Genomic DNA, 17187 nt, shown 5'->3' on the forward strand with positions numbered 1-17187 from the left:
CCATGTGGCAACCCCAGTGCTCAGCACCAGAACGCCATAGCCACTGCACCACCACGACAGGTCATGCTGGATACTGCCCATAATGCCGGGGTCCACTTGCCTTGAGGCGAGTCGGCACTTATTTGATCTGGCCAGGCTTCCTCCATGGGTAGCACGGTGGCCTCGGCTGATCGAAGAATGTGGCGCCGCCTGGAAAAGGACAGACCCCTCTGTAGCATCACTGCTGACGCTCTTCTGTGAAACACAATTTGACAGCGACAGCAGTTAAGAGCTTGACAGCGGGTTTTCATTGAGCATATATGGCCATCCCGCTATGCCACTGCCAAAGGCTGGTGTCATCGAGTCATCATAATAGATCGTCATCACCATTCGTCCTCAGCTTCGCTCTCACCAGACAGTGAAGAAAAAACGAAACTTTGTAATTTTTGAATCCTAGAGAGGTCTGTCTAGTGGCATATCCGACATGCTGCTTCATATGGCAGTGATGAGAAACAAAATGACAAGCACAGTAAATTTCACAGACATGCAACGCTACACTAAGCACACCCGAACACACAGCATACAAACCAATTAAAGTATCTTATTGCGAACGATGTCTCTTGGAAGGGTAAAAGAGCTTTTATTCCAAAGGACGCACAGGCAGGGCTAGTTTATGAACCATCTACAGGCGCCGACAAAAGTGGTATACTCCACGCAGCGGGAGCCGGAGCAACGGCAAACTGCATTGCAACGCCAACTACAGGCAGCATCTGTGATTGAGACAGCCAATGGGTGCCCTTTATAATCTGCAAGCATGTCGCTTGACTCCTGTCAATGTTTCGTGCTTCAGCTCGCCAAAATGCGGTGCAACGCCGCTGCAGTAGCAATCTGCATGGAGTATGCCACTTTTGTCGGTGCCTGTACATGCATCATAGCTCAGGCATAATCCTTTTTGGTGTATATTCAGTTACAACAACTGCAAATAAGAGGCGGCATAGCTGTATATGGCTGGCCACAAAATGCTTTACACAGCAGTGATTACCATGGTGCGTGGGATTTGCACAATATTCCAGTGTGTACCTCTTGTTTTCGTACAAGGTGAGCATTAGTTTAAATCAGCATGTGAAGCACATGTGTGCGTGTTGTACAAGGGATGGCATATTGTACGTGCAGGAAACAACGGAGTATATGAAGACACTTTCTGAGAGAGAGAAAGATGTTTTACCATTCTCGTCTCAGGTTGTCACGGAGAAGTGTGCCACATGGCCCATACGTGGTTTTGCCCACAAACCCGTATTTGAGCAGGAGCTGTGTGAAAGCCACTGAAGTACCCATGGGTCTTCACACATAGTGAGCCCCGTGGCTGTGATGCACCAGTAATCCTGAAAAATATTATACTTGTATCAGTTAGCAAATGGTCAAGTTGTTCAAGACGTGGTGACCGTGTCAGTCAAGAAATTTCGTACTCGAACAGCGACGTCTTTTTTTAAAGCACTGATTATTGACAGTTCAGCAAGGTTTTGCTATTAGCAACTAGATCTCATATTGTCTTCACGTAGTACGAGCAGGAAAGCTATTAAAGTACCACTAAGCTTTCAGGTGTTCAAAAAAGAAAACTATGATAGTGAAACGTTACACTTGTTTAAATGTCACGCAATTTTTAATTTGCATGCGACGTAATGAAGGACCAAAGATATTTCTGCAACGTCCGACAGACCGGTTTAAAATGGAATTCGTTTCGCAACAGTGCAACGTGCATACGTCCGCAAACCGGCCGTGTTTCAACCAGCAGTCATCAAACGACATCAATAATTTAAAACGTGTATGCGTTTCCCCACTCAACAAGTCAACCGATGAAATCAATAATTAAAGTGTGCTTTTTCCGACGACAACGAAGCAGCGCATGATATGATGTGCTCTGCCCACAACGCGTAAGCACGTTATTCACCCAGAGACAAGCCCCCGTGCAGTTTGCTACAGCCCTACCGAAAAGCCGAGACGACGGTCTTGATCAGCTGATCGAACGTCGGAAACGAACGCATGCTGCTGAAAAAACAAGTTCCGCGGCGGCCTTGAGCACTGACTGCAAGACCACATCGCAGCCCTAGTTTTGCTGTATTCGTGAGACAAAACTTCCTTCATTACGTGTCTGCCGAAGCGCAACTTCGAAGTATCCGACTACACGTGCGAAACCTACGAGATAAATAGACGGGTCACAATAGCTCACCCGCGCTCGCGCGACGAGCTCTCAACATCACCGTGCGCGGCGGCGAAGTTGCGTGTAGCACATCTGTGTTTGCAGCGACAGAAGTGGGCGCCAGAGTTTGAAATATCGCAAGATACGCGATCGTTGGACTTGTGCTGCACGCTACCTGGGCCAGCGACGCTACGGCTGTCTGCAGCCAAGTTGCAGCTGCATGCAGCTTGGCTCGACCGCATTGCTTTGTTTGGGCTGCCCCACCTTCTTCCCCTTTGCCTGTCGGGTTGACGAACATGCGGTCAATGCGGTGGGAAGACGCCGGCAGGACGAGAGATTAGCAGCCGGGCGTGCTCGGCAGGTTTGGACTCGGCGATGAAGCGGAGACGGACAGAGTGGCCGGTTTAGTCTTTTGCGCAAAAAGAAAAGTCGCAGTGTGGGGCAAAATGAAGTTCTACTTCGGCGTGAAAGCGCTTGTGGGACTGTGCGCGTTGGTGTTGCTATTCACCGGCTTCATCGATGTGCTAACAATCAACTGGGCGAAGAACGAGTGCGAAATGACCTACATGTTTGAATTGCCCGAATACATAGTGAGTGGAGTTTGCTTCTTTTCGCTTCTCTTCGTTTAATTGGGGGCCGCGAAGTATGAAGTGAGAATTAAACTTTCTGCGCAGTACGTGCATATATCTAAGCTACGCGACGGATGAGGGTTCGACGATATGCCTGGGGAGAAGTCTACCGTATATTTAACCGGGAAGTGATGCAGCGGGTATATAGCGGCTGATTTCGTGCTGAATTAACAAATTCGGCTATGGGACCCTACTGGTACTAGCAGGCAATCTGTGGTACATGGGCGTAAGCGACCCGGTGAGGAACTGAAAACGAAACATATCTCGGCAAGTGGCAGATTCCTCAAGGCGAAATGAATGACGGCGCGGTGTCCCCAACTTCGCATGTGTTCGGCGCACATTGGTTTATGACGAAAGCTTATATTACGCATATGTGCAAATAGCTGGGATCATTCTAAGTCGGGGCTGTATCTGAAAATACTAAGTGTGTATTTTATAGGAGATTAAGCTTTACTTGCTGGCGCTCACTTCACATATTGTCTCTACGTACCCCATATTTTTCGCGCTCCCTGTGGACTTATCGGCGTGATAAAGTTTGTAGTATGTAATTTAAACTCTCGTTGACAGACCAACTATGTACACTTCCTAATGATGGATAAATTTCTACATTTATATGTCCGTAGGTTTTGCATCCTGTGGGCCTTGCATAGTGATTGAGATAGCTAGAAACACTTGACGTTTGTCTGGTACAAATTATTATTATTATATTAATTATCCCTTTCAGTTCGTGCTGCAGCACACCAATCCTTGTAATGAAACGAGCACACACAAGTCATTCAATTTTGTACACGCACCAAGTGACACCACAGCAATCTTTAATTTTTTTACTTTCTGACAGCTGGCAGAGCCTAATCATATACACTGAATGCAACTTTATTGTATATAAGTAACTGTGTGTTGCAAGAGCAGCTCTCTTTAGAATTGACACCTATATTAATTCAACTTTGGTTAAATAGTCATCACTTAATTATAATGCATCGGAAAGCCCCAGTGATAAACCAATACATTGCATATTGTAGCAAAAACTCGTCTAGTTTGAACTCAAAAGCACATCAGTCCGGTTAATTTGACACCCACCGGCAAGCCTTTGGGCTCGCAGCGGTTACTAATAGCTAAAAAACAGGAAATTCAGCAGACAGTTCCACAACTCCCCTAGCCGTGAAGCTGTTTTACATAAATTTATTTTTATATTTTAGTGGCTGAAACTCCTTTCCCGCCGTGAAGCCATCCGTTCCTGCTTGTTTCATGTCGGGTTGTGCTGATGCAGCCTTTAAACATGTCAGCACTTTTCGCCTCATCCTGTTTGAGTCGTGCTTCAAAAGCAAGAAACGAGAAGACATTACAGACTACTTAGAGCAATAAAAATAAAAATGAGAAGTCGTTCATTCTTCTGCCACCTGTTCACTTGACCCTTCGGATAATTTGACTGAATCATGCGGCCCTGCAATGGTTGAATGAACGAGAGTCTGTGCCATATACGAAGTGCTCAGACAGGTGTTTCTCTTTTCAGCCCATAAAACTAAGTAAAGAAGTGCAGCAGAAGTACCCCAGGTACCGCCTTGTTGTCTATGGAGAAGGGTGAGCCGTCCATTGATTTTCATGACATTGTTGCTTTGTTGGCCTGTGGTCCACTTCCTTTGATGATTGCAAATGGCATTGACACTCTTTATCTTTAACGTTGGCTCTTGCTGATTTTAATCCCTTTACTGGATATATAAATAGTATGGTAGATTTAACATTATTATTGGTGTGTACAAACTAGACAAATTCAAACACTAACCTTATAGCCTCTATTTTTACTGTTGCTTAGCTACTACTGCAAGTGAATCACAATAAGCGAGGACAGACAGAGGGTACAGCACTAGTCATAGAATGCCACTTGCGAGAAATGTTACCAGAATCAGTGAGCGGATGCTTTATTGACAAATTGGGAATGATTCCTTGTTCGCTTTGTCCTGGATGGTGGTCCCATTCTCATCGCTGGGAAAAAACTTTTTGCCCTGGTTAGGCCGTCTCTCATTTTTATAAATGTATAAAAGTGTGTCTCAAGAATCTATAATGTTGCTGTCAAGATGTTCTTGATGCTAGATGTCCTGGAGGGGAGTGCATGACTCAATAAAATTGTCGGTTATATAAAGATTAAGAAATATAAGAGCTCAAATCAGAGATATTTTTCCATATATTGCTACCAATTTGGCTCATTCTTAAGGGTACCATTTTTTGCTGTTGAAATTTTAACTTTATTTAACCGTATGCAGGGGGTGCCATTGAGTTGCTTATAAGATTGTAAAGCAATTTTTCTGTTACTTTCCTACCTGACTTTTGTTTACTATGTTGTTTTGTGCATATTATTATAGGAGGTACCCATGAATTTCTAATTCCCATGCCATTTTCCATATTAACCTTATTTGAACCAAGGATCCTTGTAGGAATCATAATGCTTTACAAGAAATATCCAACTATGAGAATAAACACCAAAACTAATCTAAGAAATTTCATTGTCACATTTCCAATTACATAATTTGTTTACAGCATCACATGATGCTGAGGTTAGGCCTCTGTGCTACGTATCTAGAGACCACTGCCTAAGGTGTATCCCCGGTGTTGGCAGGCTCAGAAATGGTATTCAAATTATTTGCAGGCGTACCATTATGATTGTGAGTTAAGAAGTCCAAAGAACTGCATGTCATCTTAAATGTCTTGAGTTGTTGCAATACGTGAAAAAAGCTTTGGATACATTGCCAAAAAATTCAATTGGAATTTTTTCCTGTGATTTCATTTGCCTGCATGACAGGTTTTTAACTCAGTAATGAAGTTTGCACCAGAGAAGGTTAGCTCAGAGAATGAGTGTGAGTCTTGACTCTCGAATTACAAATAAAACCCATATTAATAAAAATACAGACAAGCAACTGCAAATGTAATAATTCTACAGTTTGAAAAAGTTTGTTACAGCAAATGACATGTTAAGTAAATGTATCTCTCTTTTGCAATATACTGAATTCATTGTTAGTTTTGCTATAGTGTTGCTTCATGTATGGTGTCAGGGCTTGTCTTTTGTTTGGTGATGAAACAGTTGGACAAGTCACGTGTCAGCATTGTTCATATGTCATTTGTGACACGTGACCCTGTCATTTGCAGCAGTGGGGACAGTTGGCTTTGTCGACACAGGTGCACACGGTACAAAGCCTCACCTATCAAAAGAATTATAGTGACGTTTCACTTCGTGAACGCTGGTTAGTGCAAGTGTATGGGTGCTATTTCCTTTCCTTTTTGTGCATTGACCCACATTGTTGCAAGCTGCCTGGCACGTTTTTTGGGAATCTCCTGGGCACGCCTAGCCCCTGCCTTTTGCTAGTCTTGTCCAGCTCGTGCCTGGCACTTGCCGATGACTTCGGAATCAGCCGACTTGCACTCAGCCTGGCACTGCTTGCTCTGTCCTTCTCACTCAGTGTTAAGCCTCTCGTTCACAAGGTGAACCTTGTACACCCATAGTGCACACAGAGTTCATAGTAAATGCCAGAGGAGGTGAACCCAGCGTGCCTCCGCCTAGCCACCTCCTTCCTCTTCCCCCTCCTCCACGTGCTCCTCCTCTTCAACTCCAGGCGTCCTTCTCCTCCAGCACTCGCTTCCCTCTCCCAGCTCGGCAGCCTCCGAATTAATCTCGCCGATTTCACAGACAGGCCTCGTACGCTTGCCTGTAAAAGAATAATTGGTCACATTCTGACTTGGAAAGTGGAAATAGTTGTGTGTGGACTTGTCCTTGCTTTTTGCTACTGCTGAATATTAAGTGGGGCATGTACCACTGATCATTCATTGGTAGCATGTTTGAGGGCACTAACATTGGTGCACTTAAACACCTAGTCATGTGGTGCTTATTTGAAATTTTGTGTGCTTTCCTTACACTCCGATAAAATTACAATCACAGCAACTATATTAACGAAAAATAAGCGTGTGCTATTTCTGAGTATGCTGTACAACGTCTCCATTCAAATTTTTGCATTTGAAGCAAAACTTTAACGATTTGTCAATTAACTACTCTTAATTAATGATCTAAGCTCATAGTAAAAAAATACTTTCAGTTGCTCAAGATGAGAGTGAACAATAATAAGTTGGTTGCATTCTCTTGACACTCATGTACTAGTTGTACTCTCAGTATAAATTGACATCAACATGCAATAAACTTGTTAGTCAGCGCTGCGCTTGTCTCCTCCCATCTTGGTCCTGTTTTTAGCGTTGTTCAAGTTCTGAAGTGTACCAACCACCCCAATTCAACGCTCTACTAGAGAATTGTAAGCCTAATTGGCTGGCACATCTACGCACATTCTCCTCATGTTGAACAGAGGTGTATATTCCATTGTATTCTTTTGTCGTTGTTGTTGTTGACTGTAGTTACGAATATTTATTTACCATGTTCAAAAAGAGTTGCAAGAGGAACTTCTGGTGCAACAGGCTTGAATTGATGCAATGTGCAGGGTCTACGCCCGTCAGCTACGGAGGGGCCACCTTCGCGGCGTGCCGGTCCTGTTCGTGCCGGGCAATGCCGGCAGCTACCAGCAGGTGCGCTCCATCGGTACAGTGCTGTTGCGCAAGGCTGAGTACGAGGGCTTGCCGTACCGCTTCGACGTGTTCGCCACCGACTTCCAGGGCGAGCTGTCGGGTCTCTATGGACCGCTGCTGCGGGACCAGATCGGTGCGTTATTTCTTCGTTGAACGAAGGTTCTAAGCTGGGCTAAGTTTTCATCTGCGCTGCTTGCGGTACTATTGCAAACAAACTTCTTTGTTGGCCTTCTGCCGGCAACAGCTCTCCTGGAGTCTCTTTTGAGTCTCGTCTGCCTTGCTCGCTTTACCTCGTTTATTTTACACTCACTATTACTTGCTTCAGTCAAATTCCTCACAATGTACAGTTGGTCGCAAAAGTTTATGGGACATAGGCTTGACAACAGATGCAAATTTATTCTCAGTTTGAGGCATGTCACTACTCACTGAATCCTTTGCAGTCATGTGTTTGGTACCTTCTGACATGCAAAAATATTGGTTCTGGTTGGATGTCAGGAAGCACCCAAAATTTTCATGCGGTCAAGTGCAACAATTTCTTCTTTGTGTTTGTTGTGTTTCTCTTTTGGGAACTTCTTCAACTATCGATGATTGCACTTACGGAGCATCATGATGATGACGACATTAGTGGGCCCATTCCAGAGACAGCATATGTCACATATAGTCAAAGCAATGGAAATCTTATAATGAGCACAATATATTCTAGATAAAGGTGTCGTCAGCAATACGATATATCTTATTTTGTTATAGCGCAAGCTTGACAAGGACAAAAGAAGGTACATCTGACACACACAGCGCTTGTGTCAGATGTACCTTCTTTTGTCCTTGTCAAGCTTGCGCTATAACAAAATAAGATATCACGTACCAACAAGCCCCTATTGCTATCCTCATCGACTTCATTTCTCGTTCAACGGGCTCTTTTGTTCACGTGCTCTGGGATCCTTGCGGTAGCGCTGTGTGTGTCAGATGTACCTTCTTTTGTCCTTGTCAAGCTTGCGCTATAACAAAATAAGATATGCCGTACCAACAAGCCCCTATTGCTATCCTCAGCAATACGATGTGTCGCTACATTCCTTGAATGCTGATCGCATTAACATTGATAGTCATCATGAGATTGGTTCTGCCGGTATTTTTGTTTACAGTACACTTGAAGGAATTCGCATGCACCTTTAATGGCACGAAGCACTGAAAGGGTGGCAGCATTTTCTCCCTGTGCATTTTATGGAAAGGACTTGCATGAGTTTAGTGAACGTAGAGACGATTCAAGTTTTGAGAAGGACTATATCCAGCCTTCAGATGAGCAAAAAATGTCTCCCGATGAGAGCATTGAAGGAGAATGTGATGTTGAGGACCATAGAAGAAACGGTCTTTGTTGTGATCACCCACAATGTGATGTTGACTGGAGGCTGTAGACCATAGTGCCTAAGGAATGAGAAAAAAATTATGAAATAAATCATTTACTGCACCTTTGTTTGCATGAATGCTCCTTTTGCGCAGTGTCCAAAATGCATGAAATAGTTCCTGATGGGAATGACAGCAAAAGGGCTAAGTGCTCTATCACGACTGCAAAGGGTTAATGGATCGTCATTTAGGTCACAAAGGCTGCAACAGGCTGAAGATTTGATTTCGAGGCTATGTGCCCGAACTACGTGGGAATTCAGCTTTTTTTTTGCAAATCTCATGTCCCATAAATTTTCATGGGCAACAGTACACTGCTAAAGCTTTCTCATCATTTGGGGAATCTTTCTTACGTTGCTTCGTGTGTTCGATAGCCAGGCCACTACAAGCTGCCCAGAAAGTCAAGGCGGTGAGGCAGGCTAACTGGTTGCTAGAGCTTGCATTTATATTTCCAGTGCGAACTTGAAGGCACGCACACAGAAAAAGAAACGAAGTAGGCGAGACAAGAGTTGGACTGAACTTCAGGTTTGCGCCGCAAATATGAACGCAAGCTCCTCAGAAAGCCTTTTGGGTTGTCTCCCGCCACATTACTGCAGGTGAAATTCACATAGCTGCCAACTTTTAAGATTTTATTGTAAGATGTCCCATATTTAGAGGCTGTTTATGATTATTGTATAGACACCAATGACTGAATAATTTTCCATTTTCATCTAGTTTATTGCACAACTGATTGAAAGAAATACAGCAACGTTCACTGACTGATTTTCAGGGCCGTGTTTTTTGTACCCGCTCTAATATTTAAACACGTACCCACAACACTGCTACCCACTCTATAGAACCAACGTATAACAGCAACCAAAATTTCAGCTGCCATTACCAAATATTTCAAGAATAAACTTCATGAATATTTCTGGTTGTTGTGCAGATCATTCTAGCTCTGACTAATGCCTGTTCACAGCATCCTTTCAGGATGAAGTCTTTAAATTATCATTGTAGCAAACAGTCAACATCTTGAAGCTAAACATTTCGACAGAATTGCCTGTCTGGTTGGGAAATTGATTAGAACTTGAGACTGACTCCAACCAAATAACTGAATTTTATTAGCCCGACGTTTCGGAGCCCATTCGGCTCCTTCTTCAGGGGGTTGTACTTCGGGGGGTGGCGGTGTGCCGCTTTTAAAGCATCTTTTTTGAAGAAAGGAGGGGGGGAACACGGGAGGTGGGGAGACACTTCACAGACGGAAAGGTGGGGGGGAACAAAAGGAAAGGGGGGTGTGTTGTTGAGCGCTTCCATGGTGCTGGGATGACCGGTGCTGGGGGGAGTGCTCGCGAGGGTGCCCTTGATGGGGGGCGGGGGGGGGGGAGGTTACAGGGTCGCGTCGATGTTCTGTGTTGGTGAAACAAGCGGGAGTCTATCTGGCTGTGCGTCCTTTTCTTCTTTTCGTCAGGTCGCCAAGGCCATGGACATACACCGAGGGTAGGTTGCCCTTCACGCGGTTTATGTTATTCCCCGTATTCTGAATGTGCCATGACTCCAGTAGTAGTCTCTTTCGCCAGTTCGTTTCTGTTTGAAGGATTTCAGTTTCCTTGAAAGCAATTTTGTGGTCGGCGTCTTCAGAGTGTTCAGCGACGGCGCTGCGAATACGGTTGAATGTCCTGACGTCGTTCTCGTGCTGTCTGATCCTTTCTTTTAGATTTTTGGTTTCCCCGATGTACGACGCCGGACAGTCGGCACAACTGATTTTGTAGACGACGCCTTGAGCTTTTTCTTTAGGTGGACGATCTTTTGGTTTAGGGAGGAGGATATTGAAAGTGTTTATTGGTTTGTGCGCCACTTTGAGGCCTTCTTTTTTTAATATTCGGCTGAGCGCTTCGCTGGTACCTCTGATGTACGGGATGGACACTCGCTTCTGGGGTTGGGGAGAAGTCGACGGCTGAAGGTCCCGCATTTTGCTTCTTCTTTTTTGTTGTCTGGTTGTTTTTCGAATGAAGTCATCTGTGTAGCCATTCCTCTTAAGTTCGTTGAGAACCGTTCTCTTTTCTTTCTTTAGATCCGATTCCGATGAGGAATGAGTTTCGGCTCGTTTGAATAAAGAATGTACAACAGATGCCTTGTGGTTTGCCAGATGGTCGGATTGGAAATGAAGATAGCGGCCTGTGTGGGTTGGTTTTCGGTAGACTGAAAATTTTAAAATGCCGTCTTTTCGTGTAACTTGTATGTCGGGCTAATAAAATTCAGTTATTTGGTTGGAGTCAGTCTCAAGTTCTAGTCAACATCTTGAATATTAAAACATTATTTAGTATTGTTAATCAGGACTTAGGATTCTTGGGCTTTGACTAGAGTGTTTTTCGAACTCGTTGGTTTGGTTCGATAGTAGGCTAAACTGGGAAAAAGTGCTGTGTGTATTGTATGTTTCTTGTTTCCTTTTCTGTAACATGCTACATAATCTGTACCAATGCCACGCCAACTGGCCCAACTAGCAACATCAGTCAAACTGGGAGAAGCACTTCAACAACAACAACAATGTACCGGTGCTGGTACATTATAATGAATGGTACATGTAATGTAACGTACATTGTAACGTGTAGCTGTAATGACGCATGAGCGGCCTGTGTGCGGAGGGTTAGAAGTTCTCCCCAGACACAACAGATGGGCAGGATGTTGTGCTGCAAAAACTAAGTCACAAAGAACAAAGCCAAGTGGACACATCATCACACCCTCCTCAATTGGCTCTGCCAGAGTCTGGGCAGCACTCCAGCTTTCGTTGCTGGCTCGAGCATTGCGCTCAAAAACACCAGCACTCCCGCCGGTGCCGGTGCTCTTATTAAAATGGGGCACAGCTTATCTGTGCCTCCTGCATGTCTGATGGATAGATTTTATGATAAAGTTGACAGTGAGAGCAGGGTTTAGCATTGCGCTCAATCTCCTCTGACGGTGTATACCAACACATGGGCTTGGCTTGTAGCGCGAAGTGAACACGTACACAGAAAGGAGCAGACAGGACGAGTGCTAGTCCTGTCTGCTCCTTTCTGTGTCCGTGTTCACTTCGCGCTACAAGCCAAGACCATGTTACCGTAACAACTCGCCGAACTGTCTATCCTTTTGCAACACATGGGGTCAAGATGTTGGTACAATACAGCATAAACAGCGCCCGGGCAGCTGCCAGGCGTCTCAGAATGCTGGTGTGATTGATGAGCACTACCAGCGGCCTTGCACGAGATGAGACCAAAGGAAAACAGCGAGTGTTCGTAGATTACTGTGCGCGCAGAGCTGCACTGCGGCAGGGTTTCTGCGCACAATGCTCGGGCCAGCAATGGAAGCTGGATTGCTGCCCAGACTCTGGCAGAGCCTATTGAGGAGGGTCTGATGATGTGTCCACTTGGCTTTGTCCTTCGTGACTTAGTTTTTGCAGCACAACACACTGCACATCTGTTGTGTCTGGGGAGAACTTCTAACCCTCCGCACAAAGGCCACTCGTGCTTCATTACAACAGCATGGATGTACACCAGTACTGGTGTACATTCGTGCTGTTGGTGACACAATGCACATCCGTGCATTGTGTCACCGGTGGTGCCATTGTGCACCGCCGATGACACAATGGCACTGGCGGTGCGAATGCGCCTTGAGTGACCATGTAATTGCTATCGCAATAAAGCCACAACAAAGCAACAGAACTAAAAGTAACAGTGAGTGTTTTTAGCAATGCTTTAGTTGTAGCTGGTTATTTGTTCGAATGTCTTCACTGACGCGCACCTGTGTCATGGTGCTGCAGGGTTTCTGCACGAGTGCATCCGCACCATTCGCCGCCTGTACAAGTCCACGCCCAATGCGAGCCTGGTCGTCCTCGGTCACTCCATGGTGCGTCCTCTCCCTGGTGACCCGAGAGGGACTCAATATGTGCAGGGTTTGAGAACAAGACGAGTCTCACAGGGTGGAGCATGGTTCCTCTTCATTGCTTTATCATTGCTTTATCATTCAGGTCATGTGACATGCAGAACTATCTGGCTTCTTAATGGGGGAGTTGGGTCCTAGAAGAAGAGAAACGAAAATAAGTATATATATATATATATATATATATATATATATATATATATTGTTTGTGTTAGGGTGGCTGAAAACTGTTTGTAATCTTATGCAACTATTTTGATAAAGAGATCTTGTTTGTCTCATTTGGTTCTAATCTTATGCATGTTGCTTTAATTCCCTGGAATATATTGCAAAAAATTTGCCCCTCAGATTTTGCTAAACAGGGTATCAGTTGCTTTCAAGTAATTCAAGGAATCCAACAATATCAAACTTTTGAATTTTTGTACGAAGTCTTGCAACTCTTGTTCTAGGGTAGACAGGCCATTAAGTTTGATGGCTTCTGCATGACTGACTTCCGTAAAATATCTTCTGCATGAATCAAGGAATTCAGTAAGGTCAAACATATTGCTCTGGCTACCTTAGAATAAGACTTGCGAGACTCTGAAGAAGAAATAAAAAGCTTGACCTTGTTGGATCTCTTGAACCATGCAAATGCCACTGATACCCTGTTTAGTGAAATATGAGGCACTGATGTTCAGAAATGCGATGAAAAGGGCTTGTTGGTGGCTGTTCATACTTTCTTTTTGTGCTATGTACAAACCAAAATGAAAGGATGGGCTAAAAAATATGTGGGCAAATGGATGGTGCCCAAACTTACAACCTTACTGAGTTGTAAATTTGCGCACCATCCATTTGTCAATGTTTTCTTTACCCACCTTTTCGTATTTTCGGTTTGTACATAGCACAAAAAGAAAGTATGAGGAACTGACTTCTGCGTAGTTTGCTATAGAATTAAGTAAACAAAGCTTTCATGAAATTAGAAGTAAATGAGATAAAGCAATAGAAACCACATTATTGAAATAATGACATAAAATTACATATATCTGTGACTTTTCAGCACTTATTCGAAGAATGATTTTTAAAGATTTTGTTGATGTGTTAAATTATGCATTTTTAAAATTTATATTCTTTTGCTGACAGTCATGAACAGTGTGGTCTGGTTAGCTGAGCCAGGGAAGATAGATGGGTCATTTACAATTGCAAAGAGGTGTTTGAGTACTGGCAATCAGCAACAGTGATCTATTGGTACATTTTATGACTTCCAGGCACCTGTCTGGCTATTCCCCTTGAGCCTTGCCAAAATTCAGGACCTGCCAGGCCTGAATTTACATAGTTGAACCTGAATATAGTAACACAGATATAACATGTTATTGGATATAACAAAGTAAATCTACAGTGTTTCTTGCCGATATCAGTATGTAACAAATATATGCTTAAAGAAAATATGGGATATAACGAAGGCATTTTCTATCTTCATGTTGGATGCAATTTGGTGCGGTTCAGCTGTACTTCATTTGTTGGTGATGTAATCCTTCTCCATGTCATTGTTGTCGTGGTCATCATAATCATGTGCCATCATTGCAGGGTGGTGTGGTGGCACGGTCCCTGTTCACGCTGGATGACTTTGAGCCTGACAGCGTGTCTTTAATCATGAGCTATGCCACGCCTCACCACAGTGCCGGTGAGTTAATGAAACTTGACTGGAATTGCTGTTTAGGTTAGATTAGACTTTATTTAGTGGTTGGATCAGGTCGAGTGGCCGGAAGCACGGGATTCCCGCCACTTCAATTCAGTTGCATAAGAGCTGAAGTGCTACGACGGATGAAAATCACTTCGGGAAAAAAAAAAAGAAAGCAATGGTGATAGACCTTAAGAAATGAAAAAGACAAAATAAGTAAAATTGCTGTTTGTCTGGTTTTGCTTACAGCATATTCATTGACACGTGCCTACTTTTCTCACCTTGTAGTGCTTGAGAAAATCGTGCTTTTTTACAGTTCGTTTTGTTGTCCATCGGTAACGAGACACTCAACACACATCCCCTCACCTTTTGTTGATCAATGAGCCTAGACTTCAATACATTGGGCCCATGCAGAGTGTTTTGAAGCTGCTGTCATTGAAGAGCTCCCACGGCCTGCTGACATAATTTGCCCTTGCTGCCTATTGGCATTAGAATCACCTACCCTAATGTTCACTCTTAATATACATCAGTCTATGGCTTGAGCTACAACACATACATGGACTAACGCTGCCTTTGCATGCTGCACATTGGAGGCACTTCTCAACCTTCCTGAGAGGTACTGGTCACAACAAGGTACTTAAATTAGTTTGTATGTCGCAGGTTGCGGTGTGTTTCGTGTATGCTGTGTGTCTGTGATGTGCACTGTGTGTCATCTCATTTCTTGACATTCCCGTCTAGAGTAGCGTGCCAGGCTGCTACCCGGTTAACCTTTCATGAATTTATTAAGGGCATAGTGACGTGTTATCTTGAACTCATCTTTTTGCATTGAATGTTGGTCCGGGGCCTTTAAACCCAAGAAAAAGATACCAGTGAACCTCAGAGTGAGCTGAATAATTTAATATAACAGCTTTTCTACAGCCAATTTCGGTTTTGTTTCTACTGTGTTGTGACGTCATGATACAGAAGGCGGTCACATCTGAACAGAACATTGCAATGTTTTGACACTTGCTGCAGCCTGCTAGCTAGCTTGTCTTCTATGCTTATACATTGTCCCTTATGATGAGGTTTAGCGGCATATATAGGGCCTCCATTTAAAGCAGAAAACCTTGGCAGAACCTATCTCATGATGGCTGTTATGGTACTGCTTTTAAAATTGAATAAATATAGCGACACAGCGTATTGCTACTGTCAAAACGAGTTACATATGAGGCATGTACTTAAGCGGGGTTCCTCTTTTGCGCTTTCCAAAAAACACTCGGTGCCATCTAATGCTGCTGCCATGAAGCCTGCAAGTGGCCTCCGAAATGCGTGGTGAGCGCTGAGAAACGCGACATGCGGCAACCGAGCTCTCCCGCGCTTCTTTCTGGACATGTGGCGCCATCTAGTGGCGCTGCGGAGAAATCTGGGCATGGCTTCCGAGACGAGAAGCGTGGCGCCCCAGTGCCTGATAATGCCGAGAATAGTCTCTCCACTTGCCGCGAATTCAGTGGCACTTACTCAGTGACTCCAGTTGGCGAGAGGTTCATTAAAGAGGGGCTCATACCCAGTGCATTCGTGGTGTGGCTCGCTAAAGCATTGGCGTGGCAGGCTTTCATGGAAAAGCATCACATACCCAATGCATTAGTAGCGCAGCCTGCTAAAGTGTCGGGTTGATGACCTTAAGAAACACTTGGAACGTTTATCGAAGAGTGGCTTACACCTAGTGGCACATGCGTAGTGATCCAAGTTGGCAACAAAGCATTTCATTGAAGGCTAGCATAGACTGAGACATATCCAGTGCTCCAAGTTGGCGTCAGAGTTTCTTTGAAGCGCTGTACCGAGGAAGGCCCGCATCTTCGGTGACCCATTCCATGCCGTGCTGGTGGGTAGCCCCCTGAAAGTGTGTGAAGTACCCTAAGCATACCACTGTGTTAAGAGAAAAGTCAAGGATATTATGCCAGTACTCCTTTAAGCAGCCTCTCTCTGGTTGCCTGCATCATGCAGCCATCTTGGACTCTCACCTGAATGCTGTGTACGAGCGGATAAGAGAAGCGTGGTCACCGCCGCGGCTACCTGTTATAATGGTCTCGGTGGCAGGTGGACGAAGGGACACCCTTGTCCGCACCGAGCTCACCCGGTTGGAGCCGCACGCTCATCACATCAGCACCACGGTACGAAGTCACTATTGTGATCATCTGCACTGGTCCGTCTTTTTCATAGTGCGTCACATGCATTTGCTTCACATTTTTCGTTGGTGCTTACATATATGCGATCTTTACATTGCATAATGAAAGTAAGGCAGAGATAGGGTAAACCCTTAAAAAAAGTTTGCACCCTTTGGGGCTTATCTTGTCCCATAACAATAATCGTCATCTATCTTGCTCGTACTTACTTTCTTTAGCGATGTGTGCCCGGTACTTCCAGGTCACAAACAGCATGTGCATTATCAGCATGATATAGCATTCTCAAGAGGAAAGTAGTGAGCGCAGAGTTTTCGAGAAAGTAAACGCAAGCGAGGCGGATGACGGTTCTTGTTGTGGGACAAGATAAGCCCCAAAGGATGCAAATGTTTTACAGAGTGTAGTGAAGATGACGCATGCTGGCCAATCATCGTCACCAGTGTGCGTCATCTTCACCACAAGGGTAAAGATTCTAGTCCATTTCATTTCCTTCAAGCTGTACTCTGCCTGGGTATGTTATGACGTTGATTGGCTGATCGTGTCCGAGCTGCTTTCCGCTTGCATTATCAGCATGACTGGCCAGTCGTAAGCAGCGGATTATAAAAAAGTCGCAGAACCAAGGGAAAAAAATCACTGCATTATACCAGCCCCGTATTTGAACCAGAACGGTGGCCAAAGCTACTTTTGGTTCAGCACAACTATTATTGCACTTTTGTGGTTTCTAGA

The 17187-nt window shown here is 44.4% G+C and overlaps 2 protein-coding genes and 1 long non-coding RNA gene across 3 annotated transcripts in view; 2 read left to right on the top strand and 1 right to left on the bottom strand.

The window, feature by feature from the left end:
• Nucleotides 1-59: 59 nt before the first annotated feature.
• LOC139049114 (uncharacterized) lies at nt 60-2362 on the bottom strand. The gene is made up of 3 exons (XR_011508123.1): nt 2207-2362; nt 1205-1361; nt 60-189 (listed from the first exon to the last, which is right to left on the bottom strand). It is a non-coding gene; the product is annotated as an uncharacterized lncRNA (long non-coding RNA).
• Nucleotides 2363-2366: 4 nt separating this feature from the next.
• On the top strand, nt 2367-15045 carry LOC139049313 (GPI inositol-deacylase-like). The gene is made up of 6 exons (XM_070524691.1): nt 2367-2766; nt 4316-4383; nt 7278-7495; nt 12530-12654; nt 14209-14305; nt 15041-15045. The coding sequence occupies exons 1-6, from the start codon at nt 2623-2625 to the stop codon at nt 15043-15045; spliced, it is 657 nt and encodes a 218-aa protein (XP_070380792.1). The 5' UTR covers nt 2367-2622.
• A 1241-nt stretch (nt 15046-16286) lies between these two features.
• The window catches only part of LOC139048572 (GPI inositol-deacylase-like), a 29684-nt gene continuing 28783 nt past the window's right edge, over nt 16287-17187 (top strand). Inside the window, exon 1 of the mRNA XM_070522987.1 lies at nt 16287-16452. Coding sequence (XP_070379088.1) covers nt 16363-16452 — 90 coding nt within the window. The 5' untranslated portion in view covers nt 16287-16362. The remainder of the gene's footprint in view (nt 16453-17187) is intronic.

Source organism: Dermacentor albipictus, chromosome 8, assembly GCF_038994185.2.
Source record: "Dermacentor albipictus isolate Rhodes 1998 colony chromosome 8, USDA_Dalb.pri_finalv2, whole genome shotgun sequence".
Classification (NCBI taxonomy): Eukaryota; Metazoa; Arthropoda; class Arachnida; order Ixodida; family Ixodidae; genus Dermacentor; species Dermacentor albipictus.